Source organism: Alternaria alternata, assembly GCF_001642055.1.
Source record: "Alternaria alternata strain SRC1lrK2f unplaced genomic scaffold CC77scaffold_27, whole genome shotgun sequence".
In the NCBI taxonomy this organism is placed as follows: Eukaryota; Fungi; Ascomycota; class Dothideomycetes; order Pleosporales; family Pleosporaceae; genus Alternaria; species Alternaria alternata.
The window spans coordinates 129,050-146,756 of NW_017306216.1; the positions used below are offsets into that span (position 1 = coordinate 129,050).

The following is a 17,707-nucleotide window of genomic DNA, read 5'->3' on the forward strand; positions in this document are numbered from 1 at the left end:
GAACATCAAGCCAAAAACGAAGAACACGGTAGCCACCACAGCGTACTTCAAGAAGGAGCAAAGCAGCTGGAGAGACAGGACAGGTTTGCTGCGAACTCCACCGTGTGGAACCCCTGATGGCAACAGGTCCTCTGACTCCTCAGCGTCTTCGTTTTGAGGTAGCTTACGCCACGAGTGATCCATGGTGTTTAGCACACAATGGCTCAGTAGGAGAAACTTGTTATGTCCGATACCTTTTGCACAGGTACAAAGTCATCGAAAGCCCATCAAACTTGCTGCACGTTGTTGCGATCAACTACGACGATGAATTCCATAACAAGACGCTTACGAACTACCTCATCGCAGGACGGAACCTTCGGAACTTCGTCACTGAGGGGTAGATGTATGTGTCATTACAAAGCTGCATGCGTTTGGGGCAGAATAAGCTATTCCACCAGGTGCGTACGGCCTTGCTCCGGTACATCTGCGGGCCGGCCCTGTCGGGCGCTATCACTGTAGACCTTCAATATCGAAAGCTTAATAGAAAGACTGCGCGCTTTTCGGTCAAATTCTGCTCCTCGATCAAGATGATGTCAGCTGAAGTCAGCTAAAAGACGTTCCACCAAAGATAAGAGTCTCCACCTTGCAGCCAAACAATGATACTATGCACTCTTCGACTACACGCGTACATTTCTGCTTTACAAACCATACCATTCCTCGCTGCTCAAGTCAATGAGTTAGGAAAAGAGGTGTGAGGCCGCATCAATCGAACGAGGAGCCAAAGTAGGTACTCCATTACAAATCTACCCTAGACCCCACCTTACACCATACAGTACATCTCACACATATACAAAACCGATGTTTCGCCGCTTCTTCGCTTTCCTCAAATCATCGAGCATGGGTGTAGAAGCCGGACCCGCAGAGGAGCGAGTCGGGCTTACTTCACTATCCACAAAATACAACAACGACGATCTCAAGCCGCGAAGGAATCTCATCTTACGAGTAGCTATTGCCGTTCTTGTTACCATTTTGGCTGTTTATGGAGCTTACGCGGCCGGATCTCAAACTCTCGCAACACTAATACGAGATGATGCCTCATGCGTGTGCGGCGTTACAACTGCCGAAGGAATCTCGCAGAACTGCAAGTTCGATGAGATCGAGCTGTGCTGGTTGAGACCGGAATGTATCGATTCCGAGCTCACTCGTGAGTTCACCACGGCTTCTCGTTCCGACCCGGGGGGTGTTTGGCTATACCAAACGGAGCTGGATGGCAAGCAGCGCCTGATCAACGGAACCGAGCTATCAATGCTTATTGAGCCCGGGAGAACCATATGGTTCACCTACGAGCAGCATGTTGCGCACTGCGTCTTTGCATGGAGAAAGCAGTTCCGGCAGCAGTTCACAGGCATTGTGATGCCTACAACGGCATCAGACGAGGGACATATCAGACATTGTGGTGAAATGTTCATGCTTAACGCTAGCTTGGAGGAGAGACGTACGAAGCTGGTGTACCCTTCTGAAGTGTAGTTGGGTTAGCTGAAGCTTTAGTCAACGAGCGATTAGCGCTCACGAAATGTATGCGGCATCGTCCCGTCCCCGATAACGGACCGTTCTCAAAGCATCCAGCTTGGCCACGCTTAATTAGGACGTACCTCCGCAGAACCCATCGAGCAAGCGGGGATAGTCTTTTGAGAAGCGACGTGGACGATCGTTGATCGCAAGTGTGAGAAGAGATGAGTGGCGACGAGTTGGATACGTACGTAACTATCAGGACGCGGCTCGGCGAACCATTGCCAAGCTACCGAGCAAGTACACAGTACAAGTACGGTAACTCAGAGTGGAGGGTACATTTTGACGGCAGTTCGTTAAACTTTCGAGACATGCGTTGCTATTCGTTCAACTCTGCCGTACAGTCATACCTCCTGTAGGCCGCGTGTACTTTGCAGAAGTCAAACTCATGTACCGGAGATGACCGAGCATTGGTACGAAATTCGTAACTCGAATGGGTTTACATGACCAGAAGAGCATTAGACCGTCTTCATCTTTACGAGCAGAGAGACGTACAAATAGCTGCGCAGAAACGCACGTAGATATTCGTCTCTTGCTACACGAACACAGTTGAATCGTGTGAAGACAAACCCACAAATCAAATCTTACATTCTTATCCGTACGCAAAGCCCGAGATGCAAAAGAGCTTCCTCCTCCTCATCGCTTTGGTTGGCTTATCGGTAGCAACCGCTTCTCGTAGGTTTCCTTTCAGCCCCATGATAGGACAACAACCGTACTAATTGTTGAAGCTGATGCAGAAGAACCTAAGAATTTGAAGAAGCGTGCCACCTATATTGATTTGTTTAAAGATGAGGGGCCGGCTCCGGCGCCGGAAGAGGATGTAGAAGAATATAAGGAGAAGAAGCGTGCCACCTACATCGATTTGTTCAAAGATGAAGGGCCAGCTCCTGCACCAGAAGAAGAGGAAGGCGAGACGAAAGAAGAGAAGCGCGCAACATACATCGATTTATTCAAAGATGAGTGGCCCGCACCCGCGCCGGAAGAAGAGGGCGAAATGAAGGAGAAGAAGCGTGCCACCTATATTGACTTATTCAGAGATGAGGGGCCTGCACCCGCTCCTGAAGAGGAAGCCGAGAGTAAGGAATGATCGGGCCGTTCGATTAGTAGAAGAGAATATCGAGGACAAGGGCGGTGTTGGAGAGAGGCATATAAAAGGATGTGAACGAATGTCAGACTTACTGTTTTCGCATTGAACTTTTCACTGTGCTCGCACTCGCTATAATCATGCAACACCGCCTGCTCATGACATGCATTCTCAGTGTGGTTGTAGCGTATGGAGTCTCGATCGTATATTCAAGAATCCATACTCCATTACATCCTCTTGAGCGTTCTATTGCTGATGCCGAGCACCACTTCCAGTCTTTGGTGACCCAAGAAACACACACATACACACAAGCGGTAGAATCATACCGACAACGGCGAGGAAGATGTCCACCGCCAGGCTTTCGAGTCTTTTACCAGCGCCTTCAACAGTCAGGAGGTATCTCGATCGAGCCATTCTGGGATCAAATCTATGACGACTTGGAGCCATTCTGGGGCATCCCAGCACAGACCACACAGAATGCTGCGGCCTCACTCGTCTCTCTCGCCAGATCTCAGAAGCCTATCGAACGACTCCAGGGATTCTCTTTTCGACGCGGAGTAGTTCGAGCTAACTGCCCGAAAGAGGACATGACTTGCGATGATCAATTGAGCTTGCTGAGGAGAATCGCCCCGCTGCTGCCAGATATTGACGTGGCGGTAAGTGTGCATGCCTCACCTCGTGTGCTCGTTCCCTGGTCTGTGATGGAGCAAGCCCGACTGCAGGCACGCCAGCATAGCCTATTAGTGTCACGCTCAGCAGGCGCCCAGATCCATGTTCACGGGGGCATCAATAGGGCTCTTCATGCTGGAGAGGAAGATGTCGTGAACGGATGGAATCGAGGTAAGCTGCAGTATGGCCATGTGTGAAGCTTCTCCGGTTGACGTTTGGACTACGCGCAGATATCCCTCCGTACCTTTTCCACGGCATTGTCTGCCCCCCACAAAACGCATCGTCCGATCACGTACCACCTGCGAATTCTGCCGTTCAAGATGTGTGCGCTCAACCAGAGTTGGCCGGTAGCCACGGCACGATGTTGGCGCCTCACATGGTGTCGACATCATCTACCCTTCTACCCATTTTCTCCTCAACGCACATACGACACGTGAGCGCTGAAATAACAGTCCCTGACTTATGGACGTGGGTGGACGATCCCAGTTTTAGTCTCCCCGAACACTTGATCAACTCACCCGTGGGTGTAGCGTGGTCAGAGAAGCACAACAAGGCCATCTGGCGGGGCTCTAACACCGGGGGCAGGCATAATTCCTTGACCTGGATGAGATCTCATCGCCATCGTTTTGTAGCGTCAATGAATTCCTCTTTTCTTGAGGCTATCAGCAGTGGTCAAATCGACTGGACGAATGCTTCTCTAGGGAACCCAGCAACACTCGAACCGCCGCACTCTAAATGGATGGACGAGCATTTGGACTGTGCCTTCACACAGCTGCGGTGTGCTGAGCGAGGTTGGGACGTAGGAGATGCCTGCAGCTACCTCGATCACCAGTTTCGAACTGCAGCGCATACATCTATGGCTGATATGGCCACGTACAAGTACTTGCCAGATATTGATGGTAATGCGTACAGCGGTAAGTTCTTTTGTTCTCGTGGATGGTATTCGCTGTATAACATCAGTCACAGCTCGTTTCCGCGCATTGCTCATGACGGGCTCCGTGGTGTTGAAGGGCACTGTTTTCGACGAATGGCACCGATCGCGGCTTGTACCGTACAAACATTTTGTTCCCTTTGATCTCGGCAGTCTTCCTGATCTTTGGCACAAACTCTGCTTCTTTATCGGCGGATGTTGTCGAGGAGACGGTTGTGAGAATCACGAGAGGCACGCTGAAGCAATCGGTGTAGGCGCAGCCATCTGGAGCCGCAGAGTCCTCCGTAAGGCAGACATGGAGTTATACTGGTTACGGCTGTTGTTAGAGTATGCGAGAGTAGTGGATGAAAGAAGGCACTTGTTATGCGAGCGGAACGATATGTAAGTAGTCTTTTTGAGAAAAGGGTTCGAGCGACGTGTAGGGTAAATCCTTACGTACGTCGGAACAGGCATTAGCTGTAGTCACTTATCGACTAGACTTCGGGACGGATAAATGATGTTGCGATCCTGCGACTGCAGACGGAAAACACCATATCTAGTAACTTCTACACTGACCATCGATTGCTTATCACCGAATGCTGTGTAACCGCTCCTGACGTAAGCCTAACCGTGTACCTAGGTAACCGAGGTTGTTGGCTCTAACGCTTCACATCGACCCCTTCTCAGGATCATTAGAATTGAATAGGAAGCCCACGTTAGAGCAACGGGCCGTTTTCTTTGTTCTTTGCCTGGTAAGCAGAGTTGAGCGGGATGTTGAAAACAATTATCGGATCCGCATGACAAACAACCTTGGAAAGATCGTCTTGGAGACGGGCCGAGCGGCGTTGGGCGGAAGCGGTAGAGGGCGATGATGGGGTACAGGGGCTGACAACATCCGGAGTACATGGTTGATTACTCCGTAATGCGGTGAGATGTACACCATGGAGATAAAGACATGTGCAGTCATCATGGGGCTTTCGATAAGCGGTTTTTAAGCTAGAACTTATGTAAGAAGATTTGCACATCATTCTCCTATTGACGACATCGTGCTTGTTCCCATATCTTGATTACCTAGCCCTAGAGGTATCATGAAGAGCCTATTGACATTAGCAGCCTTTTCTATATTTACTCGAGCTCGGAAGCAACATGACAACATCGACTATGTCGACAAATACTACGGCGAGGACTGGTATGACTGCGGTCCTTATGGAGGTGAGCTTTATTTTTTTTACTGATACAGCCTGGAATACAGTTGTTAACGTCTTGTCAAGGCTGGGGCTGTGCCCAATCCATGACAGACAGCGAGCCGCCGCCGAAAATGCATTACCACAAGAACAGCACTTTCAAACAATTGATAGATCACAACAACCCTAGTCTCGGGACTTTTGATCAATTTTACTACTACGACACGACGTACTGGAGGGGCCCCGGCTCGCCAGTGATCTTTTTTTCGCCTGGAGAAGTTAATATTTCTATGTACTACAGCTTTCTAACCAAGAGTGGCTCGCCTGGAGTCCTGGCTGAGCAGATTGGAGCAGCTACCATTCTTCTCGAACACCGGTACTGGGGTACTAGCACACCTTTTTCCAACCTCAGCACCGAGAATATGAAGTACCTTACTTTCGAGAACAGCATGAAGGATGTAACATATTTCGCACGTGAAGTTCAACTGCCTTTTGCTACCCATGAGAACGCTAGCAGTAACGCTAAAGATGTTCCATGGATAGGTATAGGCGGTAGCTACTTTGGTGCACTGTTAGCATGGATTGCAAACCTCGATCCAGGCACTATATGGGCCTACTACGCCTCAAGTGCATCAGTTCAAGCTGTTGACGACTATTGGGCCTACTTCCTCCCTACACAAGAGGGCATGCCGAAGAACTGTAGTAAAGACATCTCTCTTGTTATCGACCACATGGATAGCATCCTGACCACTGGCTCTCGGGACGAGCAATACGCACTCAAGGCTAGGTTTAGCATGCAAGACGTCGCTCATAATGACGACTTCATGGCTGCTCTGGCGCATGGGCCTTATCTCTGGCTGGGTAATCAGTTTTCCTACAACACGGGCTTCTTCACTTTTTGCGACTACATTGAAAACGCCGTAAACGCCACCCCCACCAACCTTCCGTCCGAAGATGGTGTTGGTCTCGACAAAGCGCTCGAAGGATACGCAAAATGGTGGAAAGAGACCAGACTCCCGAATCACTGCGCCTCATATGAGTACCCTGATTTCAACACCACGGACAATACTGGCTGCTTCGACACCTACAACGCGAGCTCCCCGCTCTTCACTGATACGACGCTGGGCAATGCCATGAGCCGTCAATGGGTCTGGATGACTTGCAATGAACCATTTGGAAACTGGAAAGTTGGCGCTCCCCCAGGACGTCCGTCGCTCATTTCCCGCCTCATAACAACAGACTACTGGGTTCGCCAATGCGGACTATACTTCCCTCCTGGACCGAATGGCGAAACATACGGCATCGCAGCAGGGAGAACCGCAGAGCAAGTTAATGCGTACTTGGGAGGCTGGAATATCACTAATACAAGCCGACTGATCTATGTAAATGGCGAGTACGATCCATGGCGAGAAATCAGCGTTTCGGCGAAAGGGAGGCCTGGAGGTCCGCTGCAGAGCACTGAGCAGGTTCCTGTCGAGGTCGTCCCTGGTGGTGGTCATGTGACTGATTTAAGCACTAAGAATGGGAAAGTGAATGCTGGGGTGAAAGAGGTGCAGGATCGAGTGTTGAAGCAATTGGTTGATTGGGTCAAAGAATGGCCCGAGGGGAATTAAGTCAGGAGGACTACCAACAGTGATAGGATGTGTTGTCGCTGGTGTTCATTATGGAAGTTGTGCCCCTCGAGCGAGTGTACACATGCAGTAGATTTGAGTCTCCCACACTAAGCTAAGATTGGATGAGGCCCACATACCATGGCACTAGCCAGTCTTGGTAGAGTCATGTGACGGGCCTCGGCAGTGCTAGGACTATGTAGTCACTTGAAGCTCGAGAGCATGCACCAGTATGAGCAGCAGAAGTACATTACGAAGGAGCCTGTTTCCTGTAACTCGTACCCTGAGCACTCTTTCTCACTCTAAAGCTATACACTGTCGACGTCCCGTTGGATTTCTAACGTGATACATTACGTATGCCTTGAAGGTCTGTTCTAGTTCGGTGCGTAACAGAAGAAGCGAGCTCCCTCGCAATGACGAGACCACAGAGCAATCAAGATCAGTTGTATGCGACATGGAGGTTGTGCTTTATCGCAGCCTGATGTTCGCAACAGTCATGTCTTGGCAGTACTCGCCGAGGGGCTCGACGCGTCTAGGCTACTACTCAACTCCCACGTAAAGTCATTGTAAAAAAGCATTATAACGATGCCAATATTAGGCAACCTCGGATGCATTCGTAACAGGTCTTCGTGACAGACGCGGTATCCTTCATGGGGCTCTTTGTTGCTGCCATGTTTGAGGTACTGGCGGTGCACGCTAGTTTTGGTGGCTGAAAGGTATAAAGGTAGCCGCCCCTCGCTCCAAAATATGGTAAACGAGCCGCGACGCCTACGTCAACCCCAGTCGCGCGACACAACCACCCACGACAGCAATATCACCTCCAACCCCAATCCAGCGCGTACCGCGAAAGATTTCCCACGTCATTGCAGGCGCCTAGCTCGAGCTCGTTCCCTTGCATCGCCGCGGAAGTCCCGAATGCGCCAACTCCAAGCACAACGCGCCCGCCATCAACACCACCACGTCGCCAGTCGCATGGGCTGCCTCCACTCGGAATGAAGGTCCTTTCACCCCGAGATTTGAATTATCCCGTCACCGTCGTCGATCTCCTCAAGAAGCGCGATGAAGATGTACAGCGGTCTGGGAAGCTGTTCAACTACAGCTATGACAGTCGCGTCACCGAGGGCGACAAGTGGGGAGGCGAGAAGACGGTCATGAAGAAGTTTAGGCAGACGTTTGCTGCGAGCACCGAGGGAAAGATTACGCGATGGTTCATCAAGCCGGGCACTATCATTGAGAGACATGGGTAGGCCCATCCACCGCGCGCCTGCTGCAGGCGCGACATGCTGACAACTCTCCAGAACACCACTTCTTGAAATTGAAGAGCCCTGCACTCACGAAACACAATTCGGTGGCCTCTGCGTCGACTGCGGCAAAGACATGACGCAAGTTGACTATCTCACCAAGGAGCTCGGCACGGGACGCGCGACGGTGAACATGGCGCACGACAACACTGCGCTCCTCGTCAGCCACAAAGAGGCGGTAGCTGCGGAGGAAGACGCGAAGAAGCGACTCTTGAGCGCGCGAAAGCTGACCTTGATTGTTGACTTGGACCAGACCGTCATCCACACTACCTGCGAGCGCACCATTGCAGAGTGGAAGAACGACCCGGAGAACCCAAACCACGACGCCGTCAAAGATGTGGAAGGTTTCCAATTGGCCGATGATAATGTTTCCAATGTGGCCGCAAACTGGTACTATGTCAAGATGCGCCCAGGTCTCAAGGACTTCTTCGATCGCGTCTCAAAGCTCTATGAGATGCACGTCTATACCATGGCCACCCGAGCCTATGCGCAAGCTGTCGCAAAGATCATCGATCCCGAGCGCAAATACTTTGGCGACCGCATCCTCAGTCGCGACGAAAACTACACCGACAAGCTGAAGAGTCTGACGCGGCTCTTCTACCAGAACACAGCAATGTGTGTCATCATTGACGACAGAGCAGACGTCTGGCAATACAGCCCCCACCTCGTCCGCGTACCCGTATTCAACTTCTTCCCCGGCGCTGGCGACATCAACGCGAGCTTCCTGCCTAAGCAGCAGGAGCTGGTTACATTCGCAAAAGACAAATCCCCCCCGACGCCCAAAAAGGCTACGGCTGAAGCTGCGCCTACGAACATTGTGTCTGTGGCAGGCAAACCGCTGGAAACAACCCCAATCGACGCTGCGAATGGCGATCTGAACGAGTTGGGACAGCAACTTATATCCTTGGCCGCAACCGAGGACCTGGAGGAGCAGGCCAAAGAGCAAGAAAAACTCATCATTGCGCAACAAACCGAGCGGCCTCTCTTACAACAACAGCTTATGCAGGACAAGGAGGATGAAGAGGCGGACGATACTGAGTCGGTCATCGAGGACTCCCGGCAGATCGAGCATCCCAAGGCACGACATAGTATCCTCAACAATGACGATAGAGGACTTGATGTCATTGAACAGAACCTCAACCTTGTTCACCGCACATTTTACGATGAGTACAGGAAAGCCAGAGGAAAGGCGCCTGCAGATGGTCGCGTCGCCGCATTGAAAGGCGAAAAGAGCCCCAAGAAACGCTCTATGGAAGACTTCATCCCCGACGTTGCCGAGATAATGCCTCGGATCAAGAACGAGGTGCTCGACGGTACCGTGGTCGTCTTCTCTGGCATCATACCGCTTGGTGTAGACGTCCTAACGTAAGTTCCCCACTTCAAATCCCCTTGAGCAGAGCTGACCCATCTCAGATCCGATTTCGCCCTCTGGATCTCCTCCTTCGGCGCTGAAGTAACGTTGAACGTAACCCGCCGCACCACACACGTCATCGCCAATCCTGACCGCAAGACCACAAAAGTAAAGCGCGCAGCCCGGTATTCCCACATAAAGATTGTCAATCCGGAATGGATGTTCCAGTGCTGTACCCGATGGGAGCATGTAGACGAGACGCCTTATATCATCGAGACAGAAGCAGCGGGGTCACCCGTCGCTGACCTCGAGGACGAGAGTATTGATGGTACGGGTGATGAAGCACCAGACGATGTACCACACTCACCAATTGTCGAAATGTCAAATGACGACTGGGCGCAACTAGACGATGAATTGGCTGATTTCATGAACGCGACGGATTCAGAGGCCAGCGAGTCAGATACTGATAGCGTCCGGTCAGAAAACAGCACCGCCTCTACAGGAACCGAGTCGAGACAGAACGGCGGAAAGAAGAAGCGGAAACGTACCAGCACCAACTCGACGGAAGGAAGTGAAGCTGAAAACGATGGGGAGAGCGATAGGAGCGATAGCAGTGTCAACAGCACGACGTCGCGGCTGCAACGGCGGAAGAAGAGGACGATGGAGAGGGTGACTAGTCTGACCAACGTCGTTCTTGCAGAGAGCAAGTCATCCGGGTTGCCTAGTCCGGAGACGACGGGGCCGGAGGAGGATATGGGAGATGAGGCAAACGATGCGGATGAGAAAATAAATGGGGTTGAAGGCGTGGATGGTGCGGCGCCAGATCTCCAAGACGACTATGATGATGGTCTTGAAGCGGAGCTATTGGCTGGTTTTGGGGATAGTGACGAGGAGTAGGACTTCTGTTACCGAAGGACTTTGTATGAGGCATGCATAGCGAGGTGTTTGGCTGTCTGGCGTTTTTACAACATGACTGGCATTCTTGGGAATATTCTGCCTTTTGAAGGCGTGGGACATGGTTTGGGTCAAGATCAGATTATCACAAGGGAGCGAAGCTCCTATGAAATGGAAGGCTTGATACCCTTTTTCATTATTGTTTGCGTGATGTAGTGTATGAGGCTGTTTGAGCATTCAGGATTAGCGGTATGATTGAGCGCTGTTGCCTGGCTGTGCTGGCGACAGGTAGCCAAATGGACGCAACTCTCACATACTACCCGACCTTTTCTTCAGGCGAGATGGTGGTGGTGGTGGTGGTGGCGACATCGGTGGCTGAGCAGGACCTCAGTTGGTAGTGCAGAGGATCAAGACAGCATACGGAAACGATGAGCCATTGTTATTAACAACTTGATGGACGTCACTGTGTTCGTTGCTCAAGAATGGTGAGATCGACATATAGCAAGTGTGCACTGCCCATGTGCTCGTGACCTCATGTTCGCCTTGCTCAGCCACGGGGTTGATTTACCGGGTAAATCGCTTAAACATCACCACCACTTGAGGACTACAAGCGTACTATGCTACATAAGCTTCTATCTTTGCCTTTGTTTCTGAGGACTAATAGTAAGAAAGCATGTGCCTCCTCTAAAAGAGATGAAGTCCTCATAATCGTTGCAACAACTGATTCCAACTTTGACCATTTACTTCGTAAACCAACTACACTAACCACGACAACTTCAATTGAACGCCAGGTGCATCACCACCACACTACCACTCTACTTAGCTCGCCAAGTCGATCCTGAAAATGGGTTCCTGCCTCTCCATGTCATCACTTACCCCCAAAAACCCTGCTGCCCTAGAAGCTCATAACGAGAATGAGAATACCAGGACCACAGCCAGGCCGCCTGATTTCCTCGATGAAAACGGGAAATACGATGCGGCGGCAGCAGGGAGAGAGATGGCTAAGACGGGAAGGACTGCTGGTGGAATGGGGTATGGAATGGCGGGGGGAGCGGCTGGGACGGGTTATGGAGCTGGATGATAGGGGGTGATGGTCTTGGGTGTGGTGCAGTGGGAGGTGAGACAACTATGAGAGATGTGACAAAGCGACTGGGCTGGGCTATTGCTGGAGTACAGAGTACTTTGCGGCGCTAGAGGGTGAGGAAGTAGGGTGTTCATATAAATGTTATGAAAGGCAGGAATAACGAAATCTTCTGAGTTCAGATGTACGATGGAGCTCGTTTCTTATGGGTTGAACCCGAAAACTAACCTAGAAGGTATCCACCCAATGTTCCAATCACAGGAGCTCAAACGTAGCAACAGTGTATCCATAGGGGGTGCTTTAGTTCGCCTTGAAAACTATCCATAATGAGCGTCTTCATAGTCTTGTAGGGCTCGCCACTGGAGCTCAGGCGGCGCTTACCCCAGTTTATCGGCTGCATTAGCGCCCTTTTTCGTCCCGCGTGGACCCTTGCTTGCGCGGAGTTAATACGATGTGTGGGTCCCCTTTGGCGGGACACAAGTGAGGCTGAACGGCTTGCTTGCTTTCTTTTTGTTGCCCGCCAGCTGTTCACGCTTCGTTACTCCACTCCTACCGGTCAGCCCGCCGGTCATCTTGGGAACTACTGCAGCTGTGTGTTTTGCTGGCGATTAGGCAGCAGAAAGGAAGAATAATAATCCGGGAGAGCTGCGAACACGGCCGTTGTGATTACGTGGACCGTCGCACGTATCGATAAAGGCAACAACACGAACATACTACGGAGTACTCCTTGCGATATCACGAGAGGGCAAGATTTAGAGGGGAGTTTACAGCATGGCACCGCGACTGGCTTTCATGGACCTTTCGGTCGATATCAAGACGTTGATCGTCCAGCATGTAAGTGTTTGGGTTGATGGGCGGTTGGTTCGCGAGGCTGGGGGAGGGGTCGCGCCGTGGGGTAGATGAGCATGAGGACCTTCTGGCATACCTCTCGAATGGGTGTTTTGGCGCATTCGGACGACTCGAATATGTCCTGAATTCATCTCCGGGGCGAGGTTCGTAGCTATAAGAAAAGCACGGCTGACACTACATTCTCCAGATCAACCGCCCAACCGACCTCAAGAACGTCTGCCTCACCTGCAAGCAACTCCACGAGATCGCCGTTCGTCAACTCTACTACGAAGTGACCCTCGATGTCGGTTCATCCCACGATACCCGCCTTGCGGCCTTCCTCAACCCTAAGAACATTGGCCTACAACATGTTCGGAAACTGGACCTCTACCTCGCGGACGTTCTGGATAAATGCAATCAGCAGCAACAAGCCAACTTTGCTATCCGCATGATCTTGGAACTGCTTCCGGAGAACCAGCTAGAGAAGTTCTCGTGGCATCCGTGGTCTCCGTTTTCGGGTGACAACCTGGTGTTACTGTACAGGAAACAGAAGCGCATGCGATGGCTGGAGAGCATTTCGCTCGACCGCAATGTTCTTCCCGAACTCCAGAAGCTGCCGAACATTGAGGGGTGCTTCAAGGAAGTGCGCAAGCTTGGATTGTACCCGGATTCACGGGAGGTGCTAGACTTTTGTCACTTCTTGCTGAAGAACGTGGCTGGTCGCAAACTGGAGAAGATTACGCTGCATGCGAGCTTCGATGAGATGGATCCGACCGTCACGACGCGCGAACTAAACGATACCGTCAATGAACCTGGACTCATAACTTCGACCATGTTCAGCCACATGCAGCCGTTCGCGAAGTGCACTCCAATCGCACTTAACGAGATCACGCTGCAGAAGCTACATTTGCGCTACGCAGCAGAGACATACTGCAAGTTGATTGACTTCCAGTCCATCAAGAGCATCCGTATCTTTGGCTGCTCCGGTGCTGACGCTCTCTTCGCCGAACTCAGCAAGAGCACAAAGCTCCCTGATAAGCTAGAAACCCTCGAGTTCAAACATGACGATAACGCCGAGAATGACGGTCTAGGCGCTATCGACGGATTCCTTTGCCTCGTTTCAGGCATCAAGACCCTTACTCTCGACCTCACGTACGTCAAAGCTCTACCGGCCGCCGCAGGTATCGTGCGCCACAGCAAGACACTAAAGAGCCTCAACGTCCACGCGAGCACCGGCCCAGACATGTGCGACGAAGAACTCATCTACGACTACGCCTCGTTTTCTTCCATTTGCAAAGAATGCACCCTCCTCGAACAAATCTCTGTCGCCTTCCCCAGCGTCAGCGTCATCCGCAGTAAAAACGATAGTTTTGTCAACTTTGAGAACTGTCTGGGTGATCTACCACAATTAGCAACTTTGAACATCACTACCTGGCCTACCAACAGTCCTTCATCGACTAAGCTGCCACGCAAGATTTACGAACATTTGCTTGCTGGGTTGGCACAGCAGGGATTTGAGAGGAGCGCAAGTAATGCGAAGGAGAAGAGCGGGAGTAGTAAGTTGGGCATTATTGCGTTCGGGTCGAGTGATAAGGTTTATGATCGGGAGGATAGTGAGAACCAGATCAGTACGTATTCACCTGTTTTCTCTCCTCGCTCCCCTTTCCCCCAACCTCATAACATGACTCTTGCTAACCTATCTCAATCATTTAGTCTTTGTCAAAGGCCGCCAAATCGATCCCCTAGGCAATGAGACTTCAACGGCGGTACAAATCGGATGGTGTTTGCGCAAATTCATCGATGCAGGATCAAAGTCTGATATCTTGGATTTCTCGCTGAGTAGGAGTTCGAGGCCACCGAGTAGAAGCGAGCCAGGGAGTGATGATAGTGATCTCTGACAGGTACGGTTGGAGTGGTAGGGCATGGAAGAGGTATCAGCAGGTATTGGTTGGCAGCCTGCGCTTCGGTTCTCAACCTACAGGGGTATGTCGTAGTGATATTGACCGAGGGCTGGAATGGGCTGAACAGGTCACGACCAGCATTTATACCAATTTGAAGAGTTCAGCGGGCGTTGGCATCTACAATACATTCTTTGCGACATGAAGTTTTGCGACCAAATTGGTATGAAGAATACGCCCACGACATGGCCTGTCAGACCCACGCGACTCAAGCAGACCAGGAACACGGGTTCCCGCTCGGAGTATACTCCTTTGGACAAGATCGACGTCGCTAGAAGATCATACGAGATGCGTCATTGATGGACATGTAAATCGGGACGCGACAATGTCTAGCACCGCGTCTCCATCCAAGTAGGAATAAGTACTACGTTGAGCGGAGTGACGGGCGAAAATGTTTTCGTCCTTGCGGATGCCATGGCGGATCGCTCCTGCCTAACATCATCTGTAGCTTGAAACAACTGCCAAATTTTCAAGTCACTGAGCACACAATGTCTAGCAACGTCAACTCGACTCTGGATTGTTAACATGCCAATTGTTATCCGTCTCTTGCTACCGAAACCCGTATACGCGTCTACCCAGGCTCAGATCATCTCCCCCGGCCCTGTATCTGATCGCATCGGTAATTGCCGCGTGTGATCGGACCGCGAAACTTATATGCAAGTAAGCCCTCTAGACTCGAGAATCTCTGAGATCTGTCACTGGCTGTCAGGCAGGAATGCGCCTCGTCGAATGAAATACATCTGGACCCTACCTTGCAGACGTTTCTTTATCCGGAAGCTAACGGGACATCAGCCAACGTCCTTCCCTCGTCGCGGTAGAACTACGGCTACGCCATGACTTCTTCTCCGCATGCGTCGCAGTATGCTGCACCACCAGACGGCCAGGACCCGCATAATTACACGCCCTTGTATCCCAACGGGCAGGTTCTGGACGGTCAGGCACCACCGCGCATCGCTTACCCGCAAGAAGCCGCCTACCCGAAGCTCGAGAATATCAACGAGGTGCTCCAGGCGCAACAGGCTCTCCAAGCGAATCATGTCCTGAATCCTCCGCTGCCCCAACAATCAAAGCCGAACCGCCTGCGCAAAGCCTGCGATTCATGCAGCATACGCAAGGTCAAGGTAACTGCTTTGTTCTAGCACTGTAGTCGGCAACACTGACCTCGGTAGTGCGATGAATCGGGGCCGCCGTGTAGAGCTTGCCTAGCTCTAGAAATCCCGTGTACTTTTGAGCGCCCGAGCCGACGACGCGGTCCGCCTAACAGACATGCCGAAGCGATCAAGAAGCGAAGGATTGGCGATGTAGACTCTGGCTCGTCGAATCCGCAGTCTCCCACCAATGCCGCCCATGCGCTGGCCCAGCTGCAGTCGTCGCATCCGACCCAGCTCTCCGCCGAAGAGATATGCGCCCTCCCCACACTCAACGCCCTCATCGACGATTTCTTCACATACATACACCCGTTATGTCCCTTTCCTCACGAGCCGTCGTTTCGCGAAGCATGGGGCCAGAGAGAGGACTTGTCGAATCCCTCGTTCCTGGCGCTGCTGGCGTCCATGATCGCCGTCCTGGTCGCTTCCTTCCCTCGAAAACCACGCCTACACCTCAATACACAGACGCGACGCGAATACCCAAATCATCTCTCCTTGGTCGACAAGTGTAGAGATGTGTGCGCGCGGGCGCGCGGGCCAGGCTATCTTGATCGGCCGTCTTTGAATGTATACGACGCGTGTACCAGCTACTTCCTGGGCTTGACTGGAGCCTACGTATTCCAGTGGCGGCAACTACGGCTTTATTTGGCCGAGTGCCTAACTATCATACGGTCATTGGGTCTCCATAAACACGAGGCTCAGGGTTATACCTATCTTGGTGGCATGCCGCATGCGTGGGGCTCGAATGGACCCAACTACGATGGCTCGAGAGAGTTCAAAGTAGACTATATCACCGAGGAGATTGGCCGACGTGTGTTCTGGACGGTGTTTGTGGGCGTGCGGTAGGTTCTCATAATACTTCTTCTTCAGGGTCGACAATGCTGACTTTGACCAGAACCATACAACAACTAGGCGCTTCGTTCGGAGAGTTGATGATTCCGCCCGCGACACCTACCGAGCCTCTCCCACCACTGCCCCGCGAAGTCGACGACGTACACATCTTCCCAAACGAGATTCAACCACAGCGCGAAGGAGTCGTCTCCATGATCACTGGTTTCAACGTCAACGTGCGCATCTACCTCTCCTACTCATCGCTAGCAACGGCGGAGATGGCATTCGGCATAGACGAGATATTCGACTGGGACCGACAACAACAAATCTTCGCACAGAGCTTGCAGCGCTGCCGGCAGATCCTAGAGAGCCTCCCCGAAGTCCTCAAAGTGCAACCGAAATCCAGCAAAGACAGCGGTCTCGAACAACAAAAACCCTACTACCCACCCATGCCAGAGTACTCTGGAATGCGAGATCCTACCTTGGACAGTTACCAAAAGACAGATAGCCACGACATGCGACGCTACGAAATTCAGAAAGCAAATATATACGCCAGCCACCTGTCTACTCGCTCACACCTTGTGGAAAAGTGCTTTCTCCAACTAGACAAGTACCAAAGATCGATGGGCCAGGCTCCTGCACAACCCAGCACCAACGCTCTCGCGGCAGGAATCGATAGGTTTGTATCCGGAACCACCACCAACGCGGAAGTCCTCGAAAAAGCAATGTCAGAAGAACGCGAACAAGTGGTCAAAGACCTCCTGGTAGTACTGGGCAGCATCGACATGGTCAACATGGAGCCAAACGGCGACTCCTTTGTAAGTTTATACGTTTACTTGCAGAATTCAGATTTCCTATATCAACCTTCAGACGACAACGAGTTTATTCTCTCCATGTCAACCCACGACTTCTTTCGCAAAAATACAATCAGTCCGATCGCAAGCTTACGGTTCTTCCCTGCGCAGACTCAGAAGATACGCAGTATTGCCAGTACCCTCTTGGAAGTCCCCAAAGAGCGGCGTGGCAGTGTTGCACTACAGCACCAAGACTACCTTTACAAGTTCCTCGATATATTGAGTAAGTTGGAGAGGGTGAGTCCGGAGGGGAGTGAGCCGAATGGTGGAGGTGCGTTGGACGAAGAGAGTGAGTTGAGACTATGGGCGGACTTGAGGGACCATCAGTTGAGGTTTCAGGAACAAGGAGGCGTTTATGGGTTTTCGTAACAGACGGGCGTATGAGCAGAGTTGGAAGGAGTCGCAGCGCAGAGCACCGAATCTATGCAAGATACTTGTTGGGAGGGTCGTTAGTGG

The 17,707-nt window shown here is 51.6% G+C and overlaps 5 protein-coding genes across 5 annotated transcripts; all 5 read left to right on the top strand.

The window, feature by feature from the left end:
- The first annotated feature begins 550 nt into the window (after positions 1–550).
- On the top strand, positions 551–1,890 carry CC77DRAFT_999883 (hypothetical protein). The gene is made up of 2 exons (XM_018536575.1): positions 551–762; positions 813–1,890. The coding sequence occupies exon 2, from the start codon at positions 838–840 to the stop codon at positions 1,504–1,506; it is 669 nt and encodes a 222-aa protein (XP_018380536.1). The 5' UTR covers positions 551–762; positions 813–837; the 3' UTR covers positions 1,507–1,890.
- Positions 1,891–2,162: 272 nt separating this feature from the next.
- Positions 2,163–2,696, top strand: CC77DRAFT_1099387 (hypothetical protein; the record flags this gene model as incomplete). Its single annotated transcript, XM_018530002.1, has 2 exons — positions 2,163–2,223; positions 2,277–2,696. The coding sequence occupies 2 exons, from the start codon at positions 2,163–2,165 to the stop codon at positions 2,633–2,635; spliced, it is 420 nt and encodes a 139-aa protein (XP_018380537.1). The 3' UTR covers positions 2,636–2,696.
- A 2,708-nt stretch (positions 2,697–5,404) lies between these two features.
- Positions 5,405–7,008, top strand: CC77DRAFT_1044262 (serine carboxypeptidase; the record flags this gene model as incomplete). The annotated part of the gene is made up of 2 exons (XM_018527345.1): positions 5,405–5,423; positions 5,483–7,008. Exon 2 carries the CDS (start codon positions 5,503–5,505, stop codon positions 7,006–7,008), a length of 1,506 nt encoding a protein of 501 aa, XP_018380538.1. The 5' UTR covers positions 5,405–5,423; positions 5,483–5,502.
- Positions 7,009–7,729: 721 nt separating this feature from the next.
- Positions 7,730–10,635, top strand: CC77DRAFT_480360 (hypothetical protein). Its single transcript, XM_018531836.1, has 3 exons — positions 7,730–8,248; positions 8,304–9,671; positions 9,720–10,635. Exons 1-3 carry the CDS (start codon positions 7,998–8,000, stop codon positions 10,552–10,554), a joined length of 2,454 nt encoding a protein of 817 aa, XP_018380539.1. The 5' UTR covers positions 7,730–7,997; the 3' UTR covers positions 10,555–10,635.
- Positions 10,636–12,403: 1,768 nt separating this feature from the next.
- On the top strand, positions 12,404–17,620 carry CC77DRAFT_1035141 (hypothetical protein; the record flags this gene model as incomplete). Its single annotated transcript, XM_018526920.1, has 6 exons — positions 12,404–12,466; positions 12,669–14,088; positions 14,174–14,226; positions 15,237–15,539; positions 15,588–16,408; positions 16,462–17,620. The coding sequence occupies 6 exons, from the start codon at positions 12,404–12,406 to the stop codon at positions 17,618–17,620; spliced, it is 3,819 nt and encodes a 1,272-aa protein (XP_018380540.1).
- Between the last annotated feature and the right edge of the window lie 87 nt (positions 17,621–17,707).